Source organism: Leptonotus elevatus, chromosome 4, assembly GCF_054856555.1.
Source record: "Leptonotus elevatus isolate MCC_2025b chromosome 4, RoL_Lele_1.0, whole genome shotgun sequence".
Classification (NCBI taxonomy): domain Eukaryota; kingdom Metazoa; phylum Chordata; class Actinopteri; order Syngnathiformes; family Syngnathidae; genus Leptonotus; species Leptonotus elevatus.
The window spans coordinates 3,996,476-4,021,083 of NC_141242.1; the positions used below are offsets into that span (position 1 = coordinate 3,996,476).

At 39.0% G+C, this 24,608-nt stretch overlaps 3 protein-coding genes and 1 long non-coding RNA gene across 4 annotated transcripts; all 4 read left to right on the forward strand.

Annotated features, from left to right (window-relative positions):
• The first annotated feature begins 729 nt into the window (after positions 1 to 729).
• On the forward strand, positions 730 to 9,994 carry cat (catalase). The gene is made up of 13 exons (XM_086073279.1): positions 730 to 898; positions 1,789 to 1,960; positions 3,230 to 3,340; positions 3,493 to 3,623; positions 5,213 to 5,317; positions 5,574 to 5,699; positions 5,837 to 6,028; positions 6,428 to 6,580; positions 6,802 to 6,940; positions 7,824 to 7,954; positions 8,153 to 8,260; positions 9,113 to 9,196; positions 9,349 to 9,994. Exons 1-13 carry the CDS (start codon positions 833 to 835, stop codon positions 9,409 to 9,411), a joined length of 1,581 nt encoding a protein of 526 aa, XP_085929405.1. The 5' UTR covers positions 730 to 832; the 3' UTR covers positions 9,412 to 9,994.
• A 1,651-nt stretch (positions 9,995 to 11,645) lies between these two features.
• LOC147175042 (uncharacterized) lies at positions 11,646 to 13,061 on the forward strand. The gene is made up of 2 exons (XR_015094717.1): positions 11,646 to 11,984; positions 12,879 to 13,061. It is a non-coding gene; the product is annotated as an uncharacterized LOC147175042 (long non-coding RNA).
• A 3,293-nt stretch (positions 13,062 to 16,354) lies between these two features.
• Positions 16,355 to 18,636, forward strand: LOC147175043 (dispanin subfamily A member 2b-like). The gene is made up of 2 exons (XM_086074692.1): positions 16,355 to 16,573; positions 17,810 to 18,636. Exons 1-2 carry the CDS (start codon positions 16,355 to 16,357, stop codon positions 17,969 to 17,971), a joined length of 381 nt encoding a protein of 126 aa, XP_085930818.1. The 3' UTR covers positions 17,972 to 18,636.
• Positions 18,637 to 19,515: 879 nt separating this feature from the next.
• LOC147175044 (interferon-induced transmembrane protein 5-like) lies at positions 19,516 to 24,465 on the forward strand. The gene is made up of 2 exons (XM_086074691.1): positions 19,516 to 19,805; positions 21,924 to 24,465. Exons 1-2 carry the CDS (start codon positions 19,587 to 19,589, stop codon positions 22,143 to 22,145), a joined length of 441 nt encoding a protein of 146 aa, XP_085930817.1. The 5' UTR covers positions 19,516 to 19,586; the 3' UTR covers positions 22,146 to 24,465.
• Positions 24,466 to 24,608: the final 143 nt, after the last annotated feature.

A 24,608-nucleotide genomic window follows, 5' to 3' on the forward strand; every position in this document is an offset into this window, starting at 1 on the left:
GATAGCCTTTTGATGTGGAAATATAGTCGGCCTCAGACCTGACGTCACCTAGCATAAGATAAGACTTGCAAAGAAATCATATTAACACATTTTCTTCAACCCCAGACAAATGGCCCATCGGTGTGGGAATAGAGGACGCCCTTCAGACATTCCGTCACCTGGAGACATTATTCAAACACCTGGAGACATTATTCAAACACTCGCCAAGCTTTACTGAGGAAATTAAAATTATGACTAAATCTAAACAGTTACAAATAAATCTGGGCAGAAGACTCTCAACACTATCTCGTTAGTTTGCTAGGAAATTATTTGTATGCGTTGTCATAATGTCTTCTGGTTTAGTTGAAAATGTATAAAATAAATACCCTTTTTCTATATTTAAAGTCAAGCTTGCTTAGCTAGCTACTGTATCTAACAAGCTGTTTTACGTTGTATTATATTACACTGCTATATATTTTAAAATGTAAATAGTAAAAAAAATATTATATCCTTGTCCAAAGGTATCTCAAATTAACAGCCAGAGGTTATTCATTTTCAGCCCAGGACCACAGTTTAATCCATGCTGGTCATTTATTAAAGTCACTAAAGTTTAACACCAATAATCCATATTTGGATAGCTTTTTTTTTCTTCTCGTCCCAAAAGTAGGTCCACAGCTTGCATAGTGGCCAATCAGAAGAGCGGAAGCCAGCGGGGGCGGGGCCATAGTGAGCAAAGTCCGGAAACAAAATAGAAATATATACACTGGCTGCCAGTCTGTAAGAAAACAGAGAAGTGAAAAGCGCTCCAGAGGTTTAACCCGAGAACAAGATCCGCGCTCACTCACCTGCCGACATGGCTGACAGCCGAGACAAAGCAACTGATCAAATGAAGATATGGAAACAAAACCGAGGCTCTCAGGTTCGTACGAGGGCGAAATGGGTGAGAGGTCGTTTGGGGTAGCGAAACGTTATCAGGTCATTTCTGGTTAGGCGTGATAAACAACGCCCAATATTAATAGATGGACTTTTCTGTCGTTGCACTATTTGTTGTTTAGCGTTCATTTTCATTTGTCTGCATCGTATTTGCTATTATTCGGTGCAAAAAAAGAGAGATTTTGTCCTATAACAGGAGAAAAGCAATGCAGTAAGTGGGGCATTGTTCACACCAGAGGAATTCATTATGAGCGGACTTCAACCTTGGCCATTATGCAAACAGCGCAAATAAGCGAATGTTTATTTGAGGTGGCAATTGGCAAAAGTACACATCATCTTTATTTAATTAACAAGTCACCCAAAAATAAAAAAGACTCTTGGTACCGATTCCTGAGCCCTGATCTTGGGAAAAAGAAGAGAGAAAAAAAAGTCCAGATTCTGAAAAAGTAGAAATGCATTATTACTGTCAAATTTTCGTTTTGATAACTTTGCACACAAAAAAAACTGCACTTAAAATATATCGTTTTTTCAGTAACTTGCGTAAGTGTTCATACTGAGAAGTGAAAAGGGGGGAAAATTTTTACATGTTAAGTGCAAGCTCAACTTTTAGCCAATCAAAACACTTTACTATTTGCCAACATCAACCAAAAAATGCTAAAATATGACCTAAAAACGACTGAAACCCCCCCCCCACGCACACATTTTACCGATTATTTGTTTTTCGGATTAGACAGATATTTTTTTAACGCCAGAAGCATTCGTGACAAAATGCGTAACCATTGATGGGACAAAATGTGCTGTATCATTGCACGTAAGTTGGTTAATGCCAGCAAACATTAGCGTTCAACAGACTCTTCATGTCAATGTGTGGATCAGAGGCCAGAGCAGCTGACCACAGGCGGCGGCAATCCCATCGGAGACAAGATGAACCTGCTGACGGCCGGACCGAAGGGACCCCTCCTGGTCCAGGATGTGGTCTTCACCGACGAGATGGCCCACTTCAACCGCGAGCGCATCCCCGAGCGGGTGGTGCACGCCAAAGGGGCAGGTGAGATCTGCCGCTATACAATACACACATATCCAGAACCTTGCTCGATCGACACACTCATAATGCAAAACGGGTTAAGTCTATTTTGTTTGCACTTGTGTGACAGTTAAGAATGTGAGGTTTTATAATGTCAATAGTCACTCATTACGGAAGCGTATTGCATTTACTTGGGGGAAAAAAACCCTCCTGTTTTTCTGACAAATTTTTGGGGGAGCTTTGTTTTTTGTGTATTTTTTTTCTCTTTTAGTGCATATTTTTTTTCAGTCATAAAAAAAAAAATTCCCCCAAAAAAGGGGAGATATTATTCAGAAAAACAGAATAAAATATTCAGAAAAACAGGGGAAATAATTATTTTAAAAAACGGGGGGAAATTACTTAGTAATTTTTTTTTAACCTCTGAACTCCGAGTGACTTGTTGCAGACTAATGGCGGACACTTTCCGCATGCAATACGCTTCCATAGAAACTTAATTGTTAGTTTACTTACCTTAACTGAGCCACATAGTTGAAGGTACGTTGGAGATATGCGGGAAAAATGTCAGACATTAGCGAGTCTGCAACAAGTCACTTGGAGTTCAGAGGTAAAAAAAAAAAAAAAAAATTAAAATTACTTTGAAAAACAGAGTACCAGCTTCTGTTTTTCTGAGTCATTTTTTCAACTATTTTTTAAAATAATTTCCCCTCCTGTTTTTTCGGAATTATTTTTTTTCTGTTTTATTAAATACGTTTTCCTCCTGTTTTTCTGAATATCTGGCTCTCAATAAAAATAATGAATGTGCATACTTTATTGTGGTTTGTCCTCTAATCTCTGAGGGAAAACCCCTTTAAGAAAAAAAATTCAGAAAAACAGAAAAATATTTTATAAAACAGGGAAAAATTACTCAGAAAAACACAAACCTATATTTAGAGAAACAGAGGAAAATATATATTTTTTAAACCGAAAAAAATTACAAACGGAAAAAATATCCAATAAAACAGGAAGAAAAATTAGTCAGAAAAACTGTACTTTTTTTTCAAGTGAATGCAATACGCTTCCGTATCCCTTGTACACATTTCTTTTTTATTTCCTGTGTTAAAAATGGGCTAAGCTAAGCTGTTTACATGACAGACACAATGCATGTTGAGCTATATGTATTGTTATTGTAATGATAAATCCACTTAGACATCAAGCAAATGGTAGGCACTTGTGTGGGTTAACCGTAAAATGTTGCAAATAATCATCTTCATGTTTGTTGTCAACTATTTGAACGGACGATTTCTCTGCCTGCAGGAGCGTTTGGCTACTTTGAGGTGACTCACGACATCCGCCAATACTGCAAGGCCAAAGTGTTCGAGCACGTCGGCAAAGTGACGCCCATCGCTGTCCGCTTCTCCACTGTGGGTCAGTGTGCAGACATGCCGCATTACTGCCACCTACAGGATTGGAGTTGATCAATCATTCCTTTACCAGATGTTTTCTGATTGTTGGGCCTTGGTGGAGGTCTGCGCTCCATTGTGACATTCTACTAAATGTTGAATTGTGCTGCGTTCCAGCGGGAGAATCGGGATCATCGGACACCGTGCGGGACCCTCGGGGCTTTGCCGTCAAGTTTTACACGGATGAGGGCAACTGGGACCTGACAGGCAACAACACGCCCATTTTCTTCATCAAAGACGCCATGCTGGTGAGTTGCGCAAGAGCAAGCAAATGGTCGCGCTTCTGAATGAAGGTCTTTCATGTTGACAAAACAACGCTTGATTGTAATGCTTGTTATACTTTAAAGTTTACGAGCACATCCCAGAAATATTTTGGCCAGCGTTGAAGGGAAAAACTTTCTTCTTAACTCATTCACTCCCAGCCATTTTCACTGAAGCAACACCCTTCGCTCCCGGCTGTTTTACTGGATTTTGCAGGGCCCGCAGAATATTGTGTTCTATTGCTATTTCTGCTTCCGTTTTGCAGCAATTAGCATTAGAATATAGCTAAGTTTCGGTCCGGCCCCTCTTCGGCGCCGGTGCGGGGGGTCGGCTTTGTTGGGGGGGGTGTCTGGGGGCTTGGGGGCCTGGGGGCGGCTGGGGTTGGGGTGGATGGCGGGGGTAGATGGGGGGCGGGGGGTCGTGGGGGAAAACAAAAAAAAAAGAATATAGCTAAGTTTCATCATTATTTGCAAATCTGTGGGGAAATCAGCATGTTTGCAACATGGCCCTGGTTGATCTCGTACTCTGCTTCCACCTGCTGGCCGTTTGTGTAATAACTACCATTGCATTAACCGTTTTTTTGCAGTTGAGAGGCTGAATCAATCTCTAGCATAAAAAACGACTTTAAATACCAGACTTTATTCTTTTAGAATTCCAACTTTTCTTTTGATAGTGTTATTGCTTTACTCGTGAAAATATAGTATGATAATAATAGTATAATATTCCCGTAAAATTACGACTGTTAATATACCGCGTTTACCTTAAAAATAGTCACTTGTTTTTTTCTTGCAATGTTGCAACATTAAAATCCTGATGTAATGTTTTTTGTCCTTTTAGGGAGACCCTAATAGTCCCATTTAGCTATTTGTAATGTGAACATGTTTCTTTTTTCTTTTCTTATTCACTGTCATCATTTTTTGTGACGTTTTGGCCGAGTTAAAAAATATATATATATATATATAATTAATTTAATGGTCTTTTGCCCTTCCTGACTCCAAGCCCCCCCCCCCCCCCCTTTTGCTGGTCCTGAGACATATTTAATGGAAAGATTGCATGATTATGATATCAATCAAAATAATAATTGTAGTTGATCTTATTCTGAACTTGTAATAACTAATATTCAGAGGTGGCAAATCCAGGTCCAAAAAATAAAAACCCTGCCACAGTTTGGCTTTAGCCGTTGATGCTAGCTAGCTAGCAGGTAAACGAGCACCGTGGGAGCTAGCTAGGGAGCTAGCTAGCTAGCACCCGCTAAAGCCAAACTGTGACAGGGTTTTTTTTTTTCTGGACCTGGATTTGCCACCTCTGCATCACAATTAAAAATAAACTTAATAAGAAAAAATGATACATTATACTGTAGTACAGTGTATGAATTTAGCTTTTGAGCAATTGTCTTATAATTACAGGCTGAAGTAGAATTTTTTTAATCAGTTTGCAACTGTAACTTACTTGTAGTATTTGTCGTTAGCTGTTCTTGTCTTGTCCGACGACAAGAAAAAGAGAAATATGCGCACCATTTTTATATTCAGCAATGTAAGATGGGTGTTGACCGGTGATGCTTTTCCCACCCGTGCAGTTCCCGTCCTTCATCCACACGCAGAAGCGCAATCCGCAGACGCACATGAGGGACCCGGACATGGTGTGGGACTTCTTCAGCCTGAGGCCCGAGTGTCTGCACCAGGTCAGCGATGTGCAGCGTGAGATGCAAAATTGTTTGATTGAGTCCACGTTTATTTTGAACATGCAGTACAAAAATGCAAAACATTAAAAAATTAACCCAAAAAAAAATACATATTAGATACAATAAAGCAAAAACTAAAATTCCTTCTCCCTTACTTAAATTATCCATGAAGAATTTTTATTTTTTTTTAATAATTGAAAATAAATACAAATAATCCAAAACATGTTTCGTTTTTTTGTTGTTGTGTAATGCGCAGGTGTCCTTCCTGTTCAGCGATCGAGGTTTGCCGGACGGCTTCCGCCACATGAACGGCTACGGCTCGCACACCTTCAAGCTGATCAATGCCAACGGAGAGCCCGTGTACTGCAAGTTCCACTTCAAGGTCACTTGAAGTCTTCATCTCAAAGACCCAAGTCTTTGCATACAAGCCATAAAAAAAAATAAAAATAAAAAAAAATCACATTTCCCCATAGTTGATCCCATTTAAGCTCCTCATGATGACAATGTGTCGTCTTTCAGACGGACCAGGGAATAAAGAACATGCCCGTGGAGGAGGCGGAACGCTTGGCTTCCACCAACCCGGACTACGCCATCGGGGACCTGTTCAACGCCATTGCCAACGGCAACTGCCCGTCCTGGACTTTCTACATTCAGGTCATGACCTTCGAGCAGGCCGAGAAGTTCCAGTTCAACCCCTTCGACCTCACCAAGGTACAAAAGTGCTTCCAAGTGACCACGGGTTTGTTTTATTCTGCGTGAGGCAGCGTTCAACAAGCAGAAATTAATGGCGGTTTAGACTCGTGTTTGGACAAAAGGAGAGCACATACCTCCACCAAGGCAAAAAAAAAAAAAAAAGTGTATTTGTACTGGGGTTCCAAATTGTATACTTTTATAATAATTACCCACCAAACCTTGGCAGAGATGGTGACATTATTAATAATAATAATAATAATAATAATAATAAAAATAAATGTCTAATAAAAATAACAATGCCGCATAGGAAATAGTATTAAGTGGATAAAACAAAAATAAAGTTAAACTCACTATTTGAAAAGTGGCCTATACCAAAAAAAAAAAAAAACCAATCAAAATGACAAATCTCACCTTCAGGTTTGGCCGCACAAAGATTACCCGCTGATCCCCGTGGGCAAAATGGTCCTGAACAGAAACCCGGTCAACTACTTTTCCGAAGTGGAGCAGATGGCATACGACCCCAGCAACATGCCGCCGGGCATCGAGGCCAGTCCTGACAAGATGCTGCAGGTACATGTTGTTAAGTGTTGAAATATCCAGTATTTATTCTGTGTCCATGATTTACCGGAGGCTTTGATTTCAAAACGGTTGGCACATTTTCAAGCGGCACACAATTTGGGAGTATTCCCAATCCTTTTTCCACATCCAATATGGGGGAAATGCCGACCTACGATTCAGCCGTCTAAAGGTCGTCTACGTGTGTACTCACGAGCGCCTCTCCCCGCCCTCAGGGTCGCCTCTTTTCCTACCCGGACACCCATCGCCACCGTCTGGGCGCCAACTACCTGCAGATCCCCGTCAACTGCCCCTACAGGGCCCGAGTGGCCAATTACCAGCGCGACGGCCCCATGTGTGTGTCTGACAACCAAGGTCAGAGATATCTTTCATTAAATTCAAATTGAAATTAAAATTAAACCAGTGGTGGGCAAACTCGGTCCTCAAGGGCCGGCGTCCCGCAGATTCCTATTAACAGGATCGTTACCAAGATTATGCAGAGCTTGCTGATGGGCTGATCATATATCAGCTGTGTTGGAGAAGGGAAACATCCAAAACCTGCAGGACTCCGGCCCTCGAGGACCGAGTGTGCCCACCCCTGATATAAACAAATGTGCTTCAAATAAATAAGAAGTGTTTGAGGAGGTAAACTATGCAGAGGATTCCAGTCATGTTGACGTTTGCCGGTTTTTTTTGTCATTACCTCATTCACTCCCAGCCCATTTTTACTGAAGCAACCCCCTTCGCTCCCGGCTGTTTTACTGGATTTTGACAAATTTTGCGAGGCCCACAGAATATTGTGTTCTATTGCTATAAAAACTTGGAACCTGCCAAAAGAAAGAATAGAGTCTCTTTTTTCATCAGGAAAAAAAAAAGTATATTTGTATCTGTTTTCGTTTTGCAGCAATTATTCATCGTTATTCGCAAACCTGTTGAAAACACTTTCAAAAAGAGCTTGTTGCAACATGGCCCTGGCTGATCTCTTCTACTTTGCTGCCACCTGCTGGCCGTTTTTTTTTGTAAAAACTACCATTGCTTTAAGCGCCCTCTTCAGGTCAGAAGCGGCATCAAAGCTTTCTGTACGCTCTAGCATAAAAAAACTAAAATGTATAAATACGTTTTTGGGAGTGCAGTATAAAGTATTAAAAAAACGTATTTATACGTTTTTGCGTTTGAATGAGTTCATAAGAGCCAGTTGAAGTCTTCTGCGGCCATACTGGCGTCAACTCTCATTATACATACTTCGTCTGTCCTCCAGGTGGCGATCCAAACTACTATCCCAACAGCTTCAGTGCACCAGATGCTCAGCCTCAGTTTGTGGAATCGTCCTACAAGGTGTTGGCTGACGTGGCTCGTTATAACACCGACGACGAAGATAACGTCACCCAGGTAACTGTTGTGGCAAAAGGACTCACACTCCGCAATATTGTAGAAAAACACAAAATTATGTACTTGATTGAAAGTAGAATGGAAGCGATCCAACTCCTGTACTTCGGTAAAAGTAAAAAATTTATAAAAAAAAATTAAAGACTGTGACGTGCACTTCATATTTGAGCCACTTCTTACAAGTCGTGCGCTCTGTCGCAGGTTCGAGACTTCTACACTCAAGTGCTGAATGAAGAGCAGCGGCAGAGGCTTTGTCAGAACTTTGCCGGCTCCTTGAAGGGGGCGCAGCTCTTCATCCAGAAGCGCATGGTAAGGAAATGCAAAAAAAATAATAGAAAATGTGTGTAAAATGACATCTTAATAATAATGTCATTTTCTTATTAACTCATTCACTGCCATTGACGCCTATAAACGTCAAAACTATTTCTATTAGTTTTACATTTTTTTTATAATCTCTTTTTTTTTAAGATTATTAAAATTTAGGGCGGCAGGCGATTAAAATTAATAGCATGACTTCAATAGTATATATCACAAATTTTAGATCTGTTCTAAATGTACCCCAAAAAAAATCTAGGTTTTTATACTCTTGTTAACAAAAGTGGAAAAAAAATGTTAAACTCATAGGAATAGTTCAAATGAATTTTTGACGTCTATAGACGTTAATGGCAGTGAATGAGCTAATGGAAAAAATTATATGCCATTTCTGGAATATCTTAATTGAGCCAAAAATATAGTTATTTCGTATTTTTTACTATTTTTCATTTTCTGTTCATAAATGCTCTAAATCACATTATTTGTATTTGTTTTGTAGTCAGAAATTTATAGAATAATATTAATTGAATATTTTACTCATTTACCCATAAAAAATAATAAATTTAAAGGGTGGGTGTGCTCTTAATATGTTGTTTGCGCACCCATTTGTCTTATCACAGCATTCCGATGAATGAATTTGTGTAATATGAATTAAGCAGCAAAATACACCCATTTGTATCCGTCTCAGGAGGGCGGCCATTTTGCCAATCGCTGCCGACTGCTACACTAAAACAAAACATGGGGTTCTAATTTACAATGCATTTTAGAACTGCAAGGCATATTCTTTGTGTGTGTGTGTGTGTGTGTGTTAACTTTGTGGACCCCTCTGAAATTGCGCTTGCTGGACAGGTGGAGAACCTGAGAGCCATCCATGCAGACTATGCAAACAGGGTTCAGAACTTCCTCAACAAGTACAATGAGGAAGCCCAGAAGGTAAAAAAAAAAACGACTCCAAGAATTCTGCCAGTCTCAGTCCAGCATGACGTTTGATGCTATAAACATCTTCAAACACTGTGCCTGTAGGAAACATCACTTATGTTATATGATGTGACGTGACATCACTTTTCTCACTCTTTGTGCGTCAGAACGCCGTCCACGTGTACAGCCGTCCCGGAGCGTCGGCCGTCGCCGCTTCATCCAAGATGTAGTAAACATCTTTGCGCCGCGAGCGCCATCCCGTCCGATCGACACAAAAGCACCCGGAACGAACAAAGAGGCAACAGGTCGCAAACGAAGAATATGCTAACAAGGCTTCAACTACAATAGATTGAAATATTCGAAGGAATCTCATCGCCATTTTCTGCTTTGCTTTTGGATTTGTGCCTTCGTCGGCCTTAATGAACAATATTGATTGTTGGTGATTGTTATGTGTGCATGCAGTGCTCATGTGAGCATCTATACCTGCAAGAAGTCCATTTTACAAGAATGTCGAACGTGCAATCCAGAAATATTATTCTTATATTAACAGTAATATTTTTTGTTTTGATTTCATAGAACCGCTGGCCAGAATACAAATGGCACAAATCATCTTAACGCTCGCTTGCCGGAAAACACTTCATCTACCAATAACAAATACAGCACAGTGCCTTGTGTGTGTGTTCACAAGTCGCAATCATGTTTTCAAGTGTTACACAGGTTAAAACATTTTTGTGTATATTTGTAAAGTCGCTTGATTCAGAGTCCTTGATTGGGATGTAACAGTGCTTTGACTAATAAAATGCATAACTGCAACTTCTTGTTTGTGTAGGAGCCACGTTTGTTTTTTTTGCTTGCATTTGCGGTAAATGGCCACAGGTGGGCAGTGTAGGCACTCACTCATCCTCCCTCCCTCGTCCTTTTAAGCACAGGTGTAGGTGATTAGATGATGGGAGTGGAAGGTCTTGTTTTGTTTTTTTTGCCACCCACTCATACACAGCAACGTTCACACTCGTTTACAAGTAAATTACAAATATGTAATCATCACGGTTAGCGTTCAAGTCCCAAGTTTTTTTTTTTGAATCATGGAAGCCGTTTGGGGGGACAAATTTGCCTTTTGACTGGGAACATCGCCCCATAGATGAGGACAACACCTTGGACATTTGTTGAGTTGAGCATGTTAAATACATCTCCAACACTACAGGAGCCAAGGGCCAAGGTTAGTCGTTATAATTTGTCTTGACTTTTTTACACACGCACACACATATATATATATATATATAAAGTTGTGCCGTTTTTTATTTTTATTTTTTAAAAGAATTAAAAAATATATTTTAAACAGGAAGGCTGCAACTGTATGGAGGGCCAAAAAACCCCAACTAAAAGGAAAAATAAAAACGGATATAAAAAAATATAATTAAAAATATATATACATGAAAATAAAAACAGTAATATATATGTATGATAAAAAGTAAAACTAAATGCATATGTAATAAACGAGATAAAAAAAAGAAGGAAATAAATAAAATACAACATGGTCCATTGATACATGGGCATGAATTGTCAGCCCTTGATGTGGCACGGGCAGAGTCTGACATAGGTCGAGCCAAGACACACATGAAGGACCGCCCCCTCATTTGAATAAAATTTCATAATGCATTTCATGCTGACATTGCATGCAGCATGAAATAAGTATGAAGAGAGCGTTTTTATTGATTGATTGATATTTAACTCTACAGTGTATTTATATGTTTATATTTTCTTTTTTTTCCCATGTTTATATTTTTTATCTCGTTTTTTATGTTTGCATTTATTTGTACGTTTATAGATTTTGTTGCTTTTATTTCTATGTATATGTTTTATGTATTTATTTTTTGAATTATATTTTTTTATTCGTTTTTATGTTCATATTTGATGTATTATTTATTTACCAGTGTATTTATATATTTATATATTTTTTTCCATATTTATGTTTTTAAATCTCGTTTTTTATGTTTGTTTCTGTTTTACTTTTTAAAAGCTTTTATTTCCATTTATATGTATTTTTTGTATTTCATTTTTGAATTATATATTTTTTATTTGTTTTTATGTTCATATTGTCTGTATTTATTTATCAGTGTATTTATATATTTATATTTATTTCTATGTTTATATTTTTAATCTCGTTTTTTATGTTTATATTTTTCCCTTTTTGACTTTTATTTCCATGTATATGTATTTTTTTATTTTATTTTTTTTATTCGTTTTTAATGTTCATATTTAATGTATTATCTATTTATTTAGCCAGTTTTGGTACAATTTGGAATTCCAATTCTTTTTTCCTGGTAGACTATACCGTGTGCTCACTAAAAAGTCCACTATACAGTGGTGCCTTGAGATAAAAGTTTAAATAATTCTACCACAAAGCTCGTATCTCAAAACAAATCAAAGTCAAATAATTTTTTAGCATGCTAACTGTCTAACTAACTTGAAGCTCACTACAAACGCTGACAATCTATAATATACAACAAAGTCATCCACACAAACAAAACCTCATTTAGTCGCGCTCCGATTCAGGGCTTCATTTGACACGCCCACTTTAGCGTGCGACATGCTCCAAACCTCCAATTGGCCCGCTCTCTCAGGGGCGCAGCTAGAAACTTGTGGTTGGGCTGGCGCCCACCAACGAAAACGAACACAACACGGTCGTTGCAAACGTGTGCGACGAGCAGCCACGCGCGACCACATCGTCAATTCCCTCGTTTCCGTCGTCAACATGGGGAATCCGTTGTGCTTGGGCCTCGCGGCACTCATCTATTCCATCAAGGTGAGGTCATCCACAATGATTTCATTTTGCCAACTCTATATTATGTCATGAGAATTTCGATGAAAATAATGCTTGAAATCACTTGTCAAATAAGTGCATTTACCATTTTTGTATGCCACTGTAACATTTTTGCGGCATGTTTTTATTTTTATTTTTATTTTTTAACAAGTGTTGCTTTGGTGGTTTGTCATAAAGTTCTTTTTCCACGCTGTCATAGAGGCAGGTCACGTACAATTCTTAAAGAAATGAGAACGTATTCTTCTTAGACGTTGAGGGTTGTTAAAAACAAATTTTTTTAAAGTTCATGTTAAATTACATTGAGAAAATTAGATATGCATTTACCCAGAATATGAATATTGTGTCTATATCTGCATTACTCGACACGTTACAAGATCCACCCAACCGTTCATATTAGGGCTGCTCGATTATGAAGAAAATATTAATCACAATTAATTTGGTAATAATTGAAATTGCAATTTTGAGAATCAGTTGTTTTTTGGTACAAAAATAAGAGAATGTTTAAACATGTAAAAATTATTAAGACATTACATTTCTTTGAAACTATAATTATGCAAGTACCTTTTGGATCAAACAAGATTCATTAAAATAGTAATTTTAAAATGAAAAAAGGTGCAAATATATACATTTAAACAACAAAATATTAATATTTACTTTTTATTGACAAATATGCCGATTTTTGTAATTGTGAAGTGTAATAATTAAAATTGTAATTTAATTTCCATTTGAATTTAGTAGGTAATAATATTGAAAATGCATTTGTACAAAAAGCGAACAAACACAATTGTATTTTATTTTCAAACCTGCCGTATCGCCATATTTTAAATCTATTTAATTTTAACATGAAATGACCTTTATTTTGTGCTTCCGGGCCAGAGACCGGAAGACGGTGGGAGACTTTGAGGGAGTCGAAGCGCACGGCTCGATCGCCAAGAACTTCAACATGAATACGGCGCCGCTATCCCAGCAGGATGTTAATCTATGATTGATCTGTACTTAAAATTCTGACCATGACAATGTTGCAGTGCAATAAAAAAGTATGTTTGCAAATACACTTAAGTTACACCTGCTCTTTTTTTCTGCTTTCCATTTTGCTTTTGATTTGTAGCCTACCTATTTACATTTTCTGAATTGACATCTGGCTAAAAGGACTCTGGGACTTTGAACATAAAAAATGTAAACTATAAACGCAAAGCATGTCAAAGGAAACAATTTGGCGGATAAACTATGAGTTTATTTTTATAAAAATGTCAAACCTTGTAAAGGGGCATCTTTGCCGCGGCCTGGGGATGACACCCCTTCCCCACAGGTCAATTTCATCCGTACAAACTTGGTATTCAGGCAGAATCCTGAGCTTGCCAGCAAGATGAATTCTCGTATTTGTGAGTTCTCAAACTCCGGAGAATACATCTTGTACTGCTGTCGGTACCAGATGTGATCGGGCTGCCGGATTGAATCGGGGTCGCCTACCGATGGCGTCACGCTAGAAGATTGTCAGGAGATTATCAGTTTACAATTGTTCAATAAAGTTATTTGAAAATAAATCCGGTTGACGTCAAAACATTGGAAAGAAAATATTAAAGATGTAATTTAAATAACAAAATGAATGGACTGAAATTGTCAAAACGTAAACAAACCAAAGAATATAAAAGCAGGATACTTGAATATTTGAGAAAAAAAAATAGATTGAAGCGCCGTCGAGCTTGCCGATGACGTCAGTACAGCGGCGCTAACGAAATGCGTGATTCAGACGTGTTCACTTCGATTTGGTTTCTTTTTCAGCAGTTCACAAATCACAATACATCACAAAAATTGTCTTAATGATAAAATGACCACATTAGCAATCTAAACTGACAATATTTGTCACATCTCAGGCAATTAATTTGTGTATTTATCATTTATTCAATCTATTTTATTTTGTTATTTAAATTACATCTTTAATATTTTCTTTCCAATGTTTGTCGTCAATTGGATAATGTCTAGCCAATCCTGTAGCGTGACGTGTCGTCAGGCGAACCCGATACGATCTGGCAGGCCGATCACATCTGGTACCGACACCGTTCCCGCTGACACCTTTGCAGACGATCTTTTTTTCGATTGGACCAATCAGGCGTTGTTTAGGCAGGACAAAACCAATAAGCAAACAACAAACCTAACAGACGAATGGATGCTGCAATTATGTTCTCGCAGAATTACTTACCGTTTCTTTGTTGAATTTGAACAGCGAGAGGAGTTTCTTGCATTTGTATCTCGTAAAGATGTTTGGAATCTCCCCCTCACCCATTGGGCCCATTACCCAGAGGTCATGGATCGAATCCATCCTTTTTTCTTCGTCTTCGTAAGTGTTAAATGTATTTCCTTCCATATCAAAACACAATTCCCGAGACTGGTTTGTATTCTCTGCTGTGCTGTCGAATGTACACGTCAGTAAAAAGTAAACGCTGAACGCTAAAAACATTGCACTGGCGCATCATAAAAATATGGTCATGATTGCTTTTGACCATTCCGAACATCCGGGCATTTCTGATATTTCCCCAATGCAACGCCATGCAAATGTTTCCTTTCCGCTGTGAAAACAAACGGTGGATTGTGTCGCTTTTGCCGGTGATTATTATACAAACAAACAACACAGATTGTTATACAACATCTCGTCAACAATTCCGAGCTTACGTCAAAAGTCACAATGGCGGCCAACTCGGTCAAATGATGATCTCCGCTCATTGAAAAGCTCATTTGACTTTGGATCGTGTGGATTATTTTGATTTAAAAATGTGATGAAATGTCGTTTCGCTTTCACTTCTATAACAATCTGCTTCGTTTGTATGCGAGTCACAAGCAAAAGCAATACAATATGGCGGGTTTTTTTTTACTTTGCGGAAATACCCGAAGGGCGCCAAAGATAAAAACAACTCCTTATTTGGCAATGCGGTTCGCAAACCACATGCATACACACACATGCGTGCGCAAAGCACCCCTCTTTTGGAAAATGGTATCCTGTGTCAGGGGATAGGCAACCGTGTCAATCTTTATTTTTATTTTTATTTATTTCTTTCTTAAAGAGCTCAGTATTGTTCATTCGGAAATGTCATCATCATTGCTCTTTATTTATTTATTTTTTATTTATTTTTATTTTTATTTATTTATTTATTTATTTTTTGTGTGTGTGGGTGAGTATGTGTATGTGCGTGCGTGCGTGCGTGCGTGCGTGCGTGCGTGCGTGTATTTGTTAGCTCACCAAAAAACCTATTAGAAAAAATCTCATACCGTTCACCTAAACCGAACACCGCCGTCAGGAGACCCGAGGAAGGACCAAAGAAAACCAAGGAAGGTGAAATCCAGCACCGACCAGACACCCCCCACCAGAACTCCTCCCCAACCCAAGAAACATCCAGACCCCAACAAATCCAAAAAACATAAAATCAGGGAGGCCTCAAGAGACCGAAGGAGAGACCGAGAAAAGGAAGGAAGGACAGACGAAGCCGCGTGATCAACCGTGTCAATCTTGAGATCCGGAACAGCTGCTGACTCAGAGCTCTGCCAGAATATTGGCTTACTGTATTGGACTATTTGTTAGGAATGAATAGTTTGCTGTGTCGCTGACGCGATAGACGTGCGCGTATCGTCACTCCCCGAGCCCATCAGAGCACCCCGGAACCTCACCAAGGTTTATCGGTTCGTTGGTCATTCAAATAGGGTGCGTGTCGTCGTGTCCATTGTTTACTCATGAATAGTGATAATGAATTGATTTATACGAATTTGCTATTTCAGAAGTGTGTTTCAAACTGGAAGCCCTTCACATTAACTCATTCACTGCCATACATTCATTTAAAAATAATAATAATAAAAATTAGGGGCGACAGGCAATTATTTATTTTTTTATTGTAATTAATCACATGACTTCACTAATTAACTCATGATTAATCACAAATGTTATATCTGTTCTAAATGTTCAATTAAAAAAAATCTAAGTTTTCATACTCTTGTTAACAAAAGTGGGAAAAAAATTAAAGTATAAAAAATAGAAATAGTTCAAATGAATTTTTGACGTCTATAGCCGTCAATGGCAGTGAATGAGTTACTCAGTACACATGAAGTCGCTGTTGGTTTAAAAAAAAAAAAAAGCTTTGTTATATGCATGTTTAGGGTTTTTTTTGCACGTTTTTTTCCCCTTAACAATACGTGTTAACAGCTTATTATAAAGTGCATTGATTCATTTTAGTTTATGTGTGCGTCACAATGCATTGTGTTCATCGTGTCCCTAACCGCCAAAAAGTTTCATTTCCTGTCAACTTACGAAAGCTTACGGTATAAAAAGGGTATCAAGGAAATGCTGCATTTGATTTGTCGCAGCCATGTACCCAGCAGCCAGCGAACCCGTGGCGGTCCCCCTACAGCCCACAAGCGCTGGCCTTTATCCAGGCCAGCCCGCCGGTTCCACCCTGGTCCAGTTCAGTACCCAGAATGTGAGCAGGCAGCAGCCGCGAGACTACATCATCTGCTCCCTCTTCTCTTTTGTCTACCTGGGGAATCCTTTCTGCTTGGGACTGGTGGCGCTCATCTACTCCATCAAGGTCAGGTCATCACTTTTTTTGTTTTTCTTGCTGAAGCCAAGTTTGCATTGAGAGTGATTTTCTCCTCCTGGAATTGAGGGTCCTATTTATTATAATGATGTTCACCTCGGTTAGTGGTTCAAGTAGACAGTTCTCCAATTAATACGACCGACCACATAGGTCGTTTTGAAATGTGCCAAATTACAAACAAAGTGTTACGTATTGTAGTTTAGTGACCCCTATTGGCCATGTAAATATCAAAAAATAAAAAATATTTTTTTTAAGTAAACTGAACCATAACGGGAAATACTGGGAATCGAACCCGTGTCGTCTGGTCGGGAGACGAGCGTCCAGCTGACTAAGATAACAGGCTACAAAGTATTTTAGTGTGGACTACATGTTTTGTAACGTCAACCGGCCTAACAACCAGTGTCCCATGTGAAGACGTATCATGCAAAACCTCACAAAAATCCTAATACTGAGTTTATTATTATTATTATTATTATTATTATTATTATTATTATAATTGGTCGCATTTTCGTGCATGGTGAAACGACCGACATGATCGAATTTGTCGGAGGACGTAAAGTACCATCTCGTAAAATAATTTGCTCGCCAAGTACGACTGTCATGGCCAGCATTCAAATGCAGTTATCAAAACCAAGCAGAGAAGTACATTTAATATAATATTTTAAGTCACCGTCACATTATGTACAGCGTGAACAGTAATGTGATTAAATATAGGAGCAGATCTGAAAATGAACTATTCTTTCTCGACGTGTGTTACTCATATGGACGATTCGGCTGCTCGTTTACTTTCAAACTGAGCAAAGCGTTACGTAGGAATGAAAAAAAAAAAAAAAAGATTTGTTGGATTGTTATGATTGTGTTATTGTTAATGTTTGTGACAGCTGCCGCTAGTTTGACAGCGCTATATGAATAGAGATGACTTGACTTGAATATAGGATTAAAAAAAAAAACTGCAGTCATGATTTAGTTCAAATGTTATTGATTTATTACATTACATTTTATTTATTAGTATTGTGAGTCAATTAAAAATACTGTTTACTAAAATTGTACATTAAAAAAAAAAAGCCTGCCACCACCCCAAATAATCGCTTTACTCCTTATTCTGGCTACCCAAATGCAATTCTCTATTTTTCATTCACACACAAAAAAAAAAAAAAAAACTGCTGTAGCCGATGGATACTTTTTCCTATGTAACATTAAATTATTTATTTGCGTGTGTGCTTTCAGGCGAGAGACCGGAAGGTGGTTGGAGACGTTGAGGCGGCCAAAAAGCACGCCTCTACCGCCAAGAAGCTCAACATCGCAGCCTCCATCATTTTCGGCATTTTATTTGTCATTTGTATCATCATCTACTCAGTCGCGATTAGCAGTCTGATGGGACGCAACTAAGGCTAAAAATTTCAAAGTGGTCAGTGCCAGTGGTCGCCTGCTTGCATGGACCTTCAATGAAAAACAATTTCTACTCAGTCAAATTCTAAGATACAATCCAAGAACAGCTCCAAAATGTATGGCCGTGACGTACCCGTAATTTGAGATTTTGTTTTTTTTAAATTTTCATTGAAATAATAACAACAACAAATAATAATAATCACATAAATATGCGTGCCCAAGTAAATAAATGCATTTGGAGGGCCATGAATTAAATCCAAGGGCACGTCAGTTGTCAGCTGTTGACATTGACAGAAACCGGCCAACAGGAGGTGCTGTTGCAACATGCTTCTTTTAACTTTGTATTACTCCTATTCGTGATGTGTAACTAACATTTCCAGATAAACAGTGAAGTGAATGAGTAGTGGGCCACGACCATGAAATAATCTAAGACAGATGGATTATAGGATTTCATGAATGATGGCTGGATGACAGATGTGTCATGAACTGAGACTTTTGTTAGATTTTTGTTTTTGGCCAGTTTTCCAGTTTTCCTTGTGTCCCGTGTGTCTCTCGTTAGGTTATTGCATTTACCTGTACCTGTTCTGTTTTCTGGGAGTCATGTCTGATTTCCTTTGGTATTTTTGTTCATATCTCATTTTGGACAATAAATATTTTTTATTGTGCTTTGTTTTCCTTGTTTTTGTTTTTCAGTCAATTAAATAAGTTTTATGGATGGATGATTTGACGAAAAGAAGGACAGATTGACGGATTATTGAGTCCTTTGACTGACTGGCTGCTGGGCAGGCAAGTTTCTCAAAGTAGGATCTGTTCTTGACAAACCATGAAAACATCAAACTCCTAGAGCAGGTGTTTGCGCAAAGCCAGCGAGATGTCACCAGTCAGGGAATGCTCCATTTAGGGTTAAAAGCTTTTCGTCTATCAACTTCAGCTTGCGAAAGATTGTGATGCTCAGCAACGTGAAGTCGGTGCTGAGTTCCAGTGAAGGTCGTAAAGCTGCTCAAACTGGTGCTGAACCGCAGTTGGGGACAGAAAATCTTCATGCCAGGCGTCAATTGGTGAGCCATTGGGCAAAGCAATGCTAGGCTTACAAAAACTTGTCAAATGTTGACAGCTTCTAACTATACCAGAAATTAAATAGAAAAAAAAAGTAAGTGCAGAGTGAATTTTGGGGCCTCTTGTAGTGGGAAAAAAACTATACTGGATGTATTGGATTAGGACAATCTAAAAGATGGAAATTTGTCAAGGCTTTTTTCCAGATTGTGTTTTTAATCATTTCTCTCATCCGACCCCCACCTGCACATTAAACCTGTAAAAAAAAAAATATATATATATATATATATATGAAAGAAATTCCATCTTCTCCCTCGAAGTTTTCTGTTTGTTGGTCGTGCTTATTTTCGGCTCTGTCAGCCCGACCACATAATGACCGAGTTGGTGCATGTGAAAGGCCCATGCCCATACGTCCTCTCCCAGTCGCCTCCCTTTTCACTGGCCCATATAAAACTCTTGGGGGTGGGGAAGGGGGGGCAAGTCTCCATTGAATCTCCTTGCTTGCTTCCACCAAAAGCAAAACACCAGCCAGGACAAGAGCTGTGCCGACCGGGACCCGACCATGGACAACCATTCGTACAGCTATTCGTACAACTTCCCCTCCGACTGCACCCCCCTCACCAACTGCAAGTCTGCCCGCAAGCCAGCCGGCTCCACCGCGGTCAACATGGGCAACGTGGGCCAGAACCCCCCTCGGGACTACATCTTCTGGTCTCTGTGCAACACCTTGTATGTGAACTTCTGCTGCCTGGGATTCATGGCTCTGCTGTATTCTATCAAGGTAAGCCCTCGCCACGTTTTACTGCCAATATGCTGGCGCATGAAGAAAAGTGTGATGGGATTGTTTGAGGACTGGCGGATTGTTGCTCCCTACGCTTGATTTACAAAATGTTTGACTTGCATTGCCAAGGTCAGCAATCATTCGGATTTAAATTCTATCGTTAGCATGTTAGCATACATGCTAACGTCTTTTTTTTTTTTTCCAGAAAAAAGGAATCCAGTTGTCTTGATTCAATCGCGCATGACTGACAATCTACACAAACATAAAAAAAAAAAAAATACAAATAAAAAATAACAAGCACATTCGGCTTTTTAAATGACGTATGACAGTAAGGTAAAAAGGCTATTAGGCTAACGTTATTCAAAGTTATCATTATACAGTCTTTTAGCAGTTGTCTAACAATGCAAACTATGAGAACAGAACATTCACTTCAAGACTTCAAGTTGCGGTCAGATGAGATCCATCATGGCGGACAGCTGTCGTATCCTACAAGTTAAGTCTTCCAAAATACCAGAAATGGGGCTAAGAAATCAATTGACACACAAGAAGAAACTTACAGAGTGTACAAAAAATTTCATGAACCAGCAGCGGACTGGCCAGGAGTCCGTAATTAAAGACGCCGAGTGGCTTCATCCGAGTGGTTAAAAATGGCGTAATTGCCATGTTCTTGGTGGGCGAGTGCTCAAGAGAAATTAGAGAGGGAGGAAGAAGAAACTTTGGGTTGCTCCAAAATTAAACAGCTGTAACAGCCTTGAACCTGAGAGGTTTTAAAAGAGCAGTGGTTAAATGTTTGGAATGGATACATACAGTAGCCGACATTTTGGTTGGAGAAAAACTAAACCCAGAACTAAGCCGTTGTCTGGAGAAGTCACAAATCTTAACCCAAAACCTAAACTTTGGTGGTGGATGCTAACCCTAACCCAAGTCTTAATCATAACTTTTATCTTAAAACTAACCATGAACACTGATCCTAATCCATGAGTGGGCAAAATAAGGCCGACATTTAATCTCGAGTTTAGCTGTTATTTCATTCAAATGGGTTCATATGTACTCAATCATTTTTTATTTAGTTTCTATAAATTTACTGTACTGTGATGCACTTTTTTGGGGGGCCAGTCTACCGTGACCGTAGAAGTATGCCACTAGCCCTAAAGCTAGCTCTTGTCATAAAACTGACCTTAGTCCAATCCTAAAACCAGAATCGGTTCCAATGTCAATAGTCAAAACAAACCTAATCGGACCCCTAACTGTTCTCTAGATCCTAACCCAATATCTGTAGAAACATGTAGTTAGCCTTGACCCTAAAACGACCCCTAACCCTGAAAAAAAAAAATCGACATTATGTTTTCTAATGTTGTGAATCTACCGGTACTAATGAAAAATGCTAAATTAGCTAAAGATACCAACAGAAAAATAATCCTCGAACGGATGGGGGACAACTTTTTTTTCTCTAAATGTGTTGCATCGTACTGACTTGCGTACCTCAATTGTTGCTGCTGTCCGTTTATTTTTGGGCTAACGAGTCCCCAGATCTCAAGCAATCAATCGATGAATCAATCAGTCAAGATCCCAACCGCGATGTTACGTCATGTGATCATCCACAGGGGTAGAAAAACTAGAAAGCCCCGTTTTTGAGAAAGAGTAGAATATATGGATATGTTTTGAAATGTAGGTCAAGTAAAAAGTCATTTGACTCTAAACAGAGTAAAATTTAGTCAATTCTACTCTTTACGAGAGAATGTTTTTGTTCTCCTTTTGGAAAGTAGCAAACAGTAGGAGGGCATAGCTCAGGTGGTAGAGTGGTCATCTCCCAACAGTTCGATCCTCAACCCTTGTGTACCTTTTTTTTTTAAACTATTAAAATGTACTCACAAAATGTCCTTCTAAAATGTAATTAGAATTTATGAGTGAAAAAAAAACTTTACTGGGTTTTTTTTTGCCAAAAGTGAAATTTACTCTCTTCCAAGTGTACATTTTATTCTGTTTAGAGTGGAACCAAATAGACTCTTTTAGAGTAAAATGTACTCGACAAAATTTACTGTGCACTTCCCACACTTTCTAAACTTGAGATCAGATGAATATTCATATATTCTAATTGTTCTTGTTGGACCCAATTAGGCCCGTGACCAGAAGACCCAAGGTAACTTGCAGCTGGCCCAGGAGTGCTCGGATAAAGCCAAGTGGTACAACATCCTGGCAGCCGGCTGGAACCTGCTGATTCCGCTCCTGGCCATCGCCCTGCTGGTCCTCCTGCTGGTCCACCTGGGCTCCTCTCAGGGCTCCTTCGACTTTCTCGGGGAAGACGGCCTGCAGAATTTCCTGAACCTCTTCAGCTGGTAGACGGACGGGACATAACCACCGACCCAATTTTCACAACCATCGAGTAATTTGATTTGAAGGACGAGCGACGCTGCAGAGTCTTTGGACGGCAGTGAGCAGGTCTACTTTTTTGAATCAGCTTTCCGACGATTCTATGTGGCGAGCGATGAAGCAATACTACAATAGCTAGTGAATCCCCCGATTGGTGGGGTGTAAGGCCCCGAGCCTTAATTATTGACGTCCACTCAAAAAAAGGTTTGTAATTGTCTCAAAATGGCGGAAAACAGTCCAATTTTTCTATTAGATGCAACTCCGGCCTGACTAAATGAAGCTCCGCCCCTCAGTTTAAAATCAAGAAAATAACAGATGATAGTTTCTTCCCCTGAAAGTGAGAATTGCTGAATTTGCTTCATTTAAAAAAATATTCTGGACACATTTTGATCAAGGGCCTAAAACCAAAGAATGCGGAATTCTTGTATTGTTATATTCCTTAGTGTGACCAATTTTGAAACGTTTTTTTTTAAATTATAAAAACGTTATGTTTGTTATATTTATTGTATTTATGCAACCCCGCTGTCTACCAATTACCTTCCCACAACTTACCCCAATTCTCACTTCCGTTTTTAAACATATTTAATCAGAACAACAAAGTGATTGATGGAAAGGTTTGTTTTAATCAGTTTTTACTTTCAGTTAACTTTCCTTTTAAGATGTGTAACAATTTTCCTAGCGTGGGTTTGTAAATGAAAGAGATGGAGCGGATTTAAGTAAATAATCATTTTCAGGTAGAAATTGAAATCAGGAAGTTGCAAGCAAGTCAAATTGTTGTATGTATTCATTGTGATAGCGTTTACAGGGTATCACAAACAAAACGGACATCATTTAGAATATGAATATCAAAGCAGTTGCATGTGTTAGACATACAAAATTAAATTGTTTTTTTTGGTTGGGATTTATTTATCAAAATTCCAACAAACATATTCAAATGGATGTAGATTTTATAGACAATTTCAAAGTGAGCTAACTGCTAACTGCTAAGCACAAACTGTAGCCAGTATATTGTGATTTTCTGTCTCCGTCCTGAAACATTATTTTACACTCAAAAATTAGCTAAACATGATTAAACTATTAAATTGTGTCATTTTTTTGGGATACCCTGTATGGATTATTATTATTATATATTTTTTTCTCTTGCTAACTTTGAATAAATCCACAAAATTAATTTCAATCTTTTTTTTTCTTTCAACTTCCCAATACTTTTCTTCTTCTTCCCATTTTACTTTTGGACTCACACGAAGTTCTTCTTGTAACATGCTTTTCCTTCCTAACCGGACTGGATTCGATGTAAGGGTGTTCTTGTGGTTCTGCCAGTGCACCTCCACCCTGCTTTTAAACTGCTACTTACACGGATCCGGGAAGGTTTTAATTCCCAGGCGGGTCCGCCCGCGCTCGCTTCCCTTTCATCCCAGCTGCGTCCAAATATATAGACAGAGATGACCGTATTTTCAAAACATATGGTAGCATGCTATTATGCTAAAACACATGCTAGTGCTCGCGTGTGTTTAAAAAACAAAAAAAAGGCAGCGAACAGAAGTAACTGTGTAAACAGTGACTTTCCTCTTCTTCGCTTCTTGTGCCTCTATGGCGAAAATGCCACCGTTTTGTGACACGTTAACTATTCATGCGAGACAGACGCCACATCACTCGTAATGCTTAAACAATGTTTATCTCCAGCTTGCAGTGTTCAACAATACACGTCCGTGTAGGAACATTAGATGACACACATATAGTTTCGCTTTGTCCAAACGAAGTAAGTCCATGCTTCTGGCGTGTACCGACACGAACCGCACTTCTGGAGCGAGTAGGAAACCGACTACTTTAATTGATATCATGTATATTATTTCCCGTTTAAAGTTAGAAGCGGAAATGACGTATTTTTCTGCCATGACGGTGTCCGTCCTTCACCCCCTTACATCGGGTTATTCCAAACGCCATGTATACTTGGTAACTCAGTCAACTTGTGCATGTAAACGTGTTATTTCGATTGTTCCAGAAACCCGAATTCTGACCGTAACCCGAATATTGTCTGGGTAATGTAAACGTAGTCAGTGTCGGTGCTGTCTCCCAGTGTCGGTAAAGCTGTGTTCGCCAGCCTCCCGGAATGATCCAAACTTGAGATGTGCGCATTTGAGTCACGGAGATAAGGAAGGAAAGCGTGATGCGTGGGAAAAACCACAATCTGGTGTCTTTAGTATGTGGTGCGATCTGTTTAGCTACACTGTGTAGACTTGCCCTACTTCAAAGGGACTTTTGCGATGTCTGTTGCGATGTAAGTGCACGTTGTTCAATAAAGCATTTAAAAAGAAAGGAAAAAAGGAAACAATACATTACTGTATGAAGTAGTTTAGCCCGGACACCCCTTTGCGTTTGGAATGTTCCATCTCCCTCACTCCCTGCGCGAGCAGACCGCTCTGTGTTGGAGGG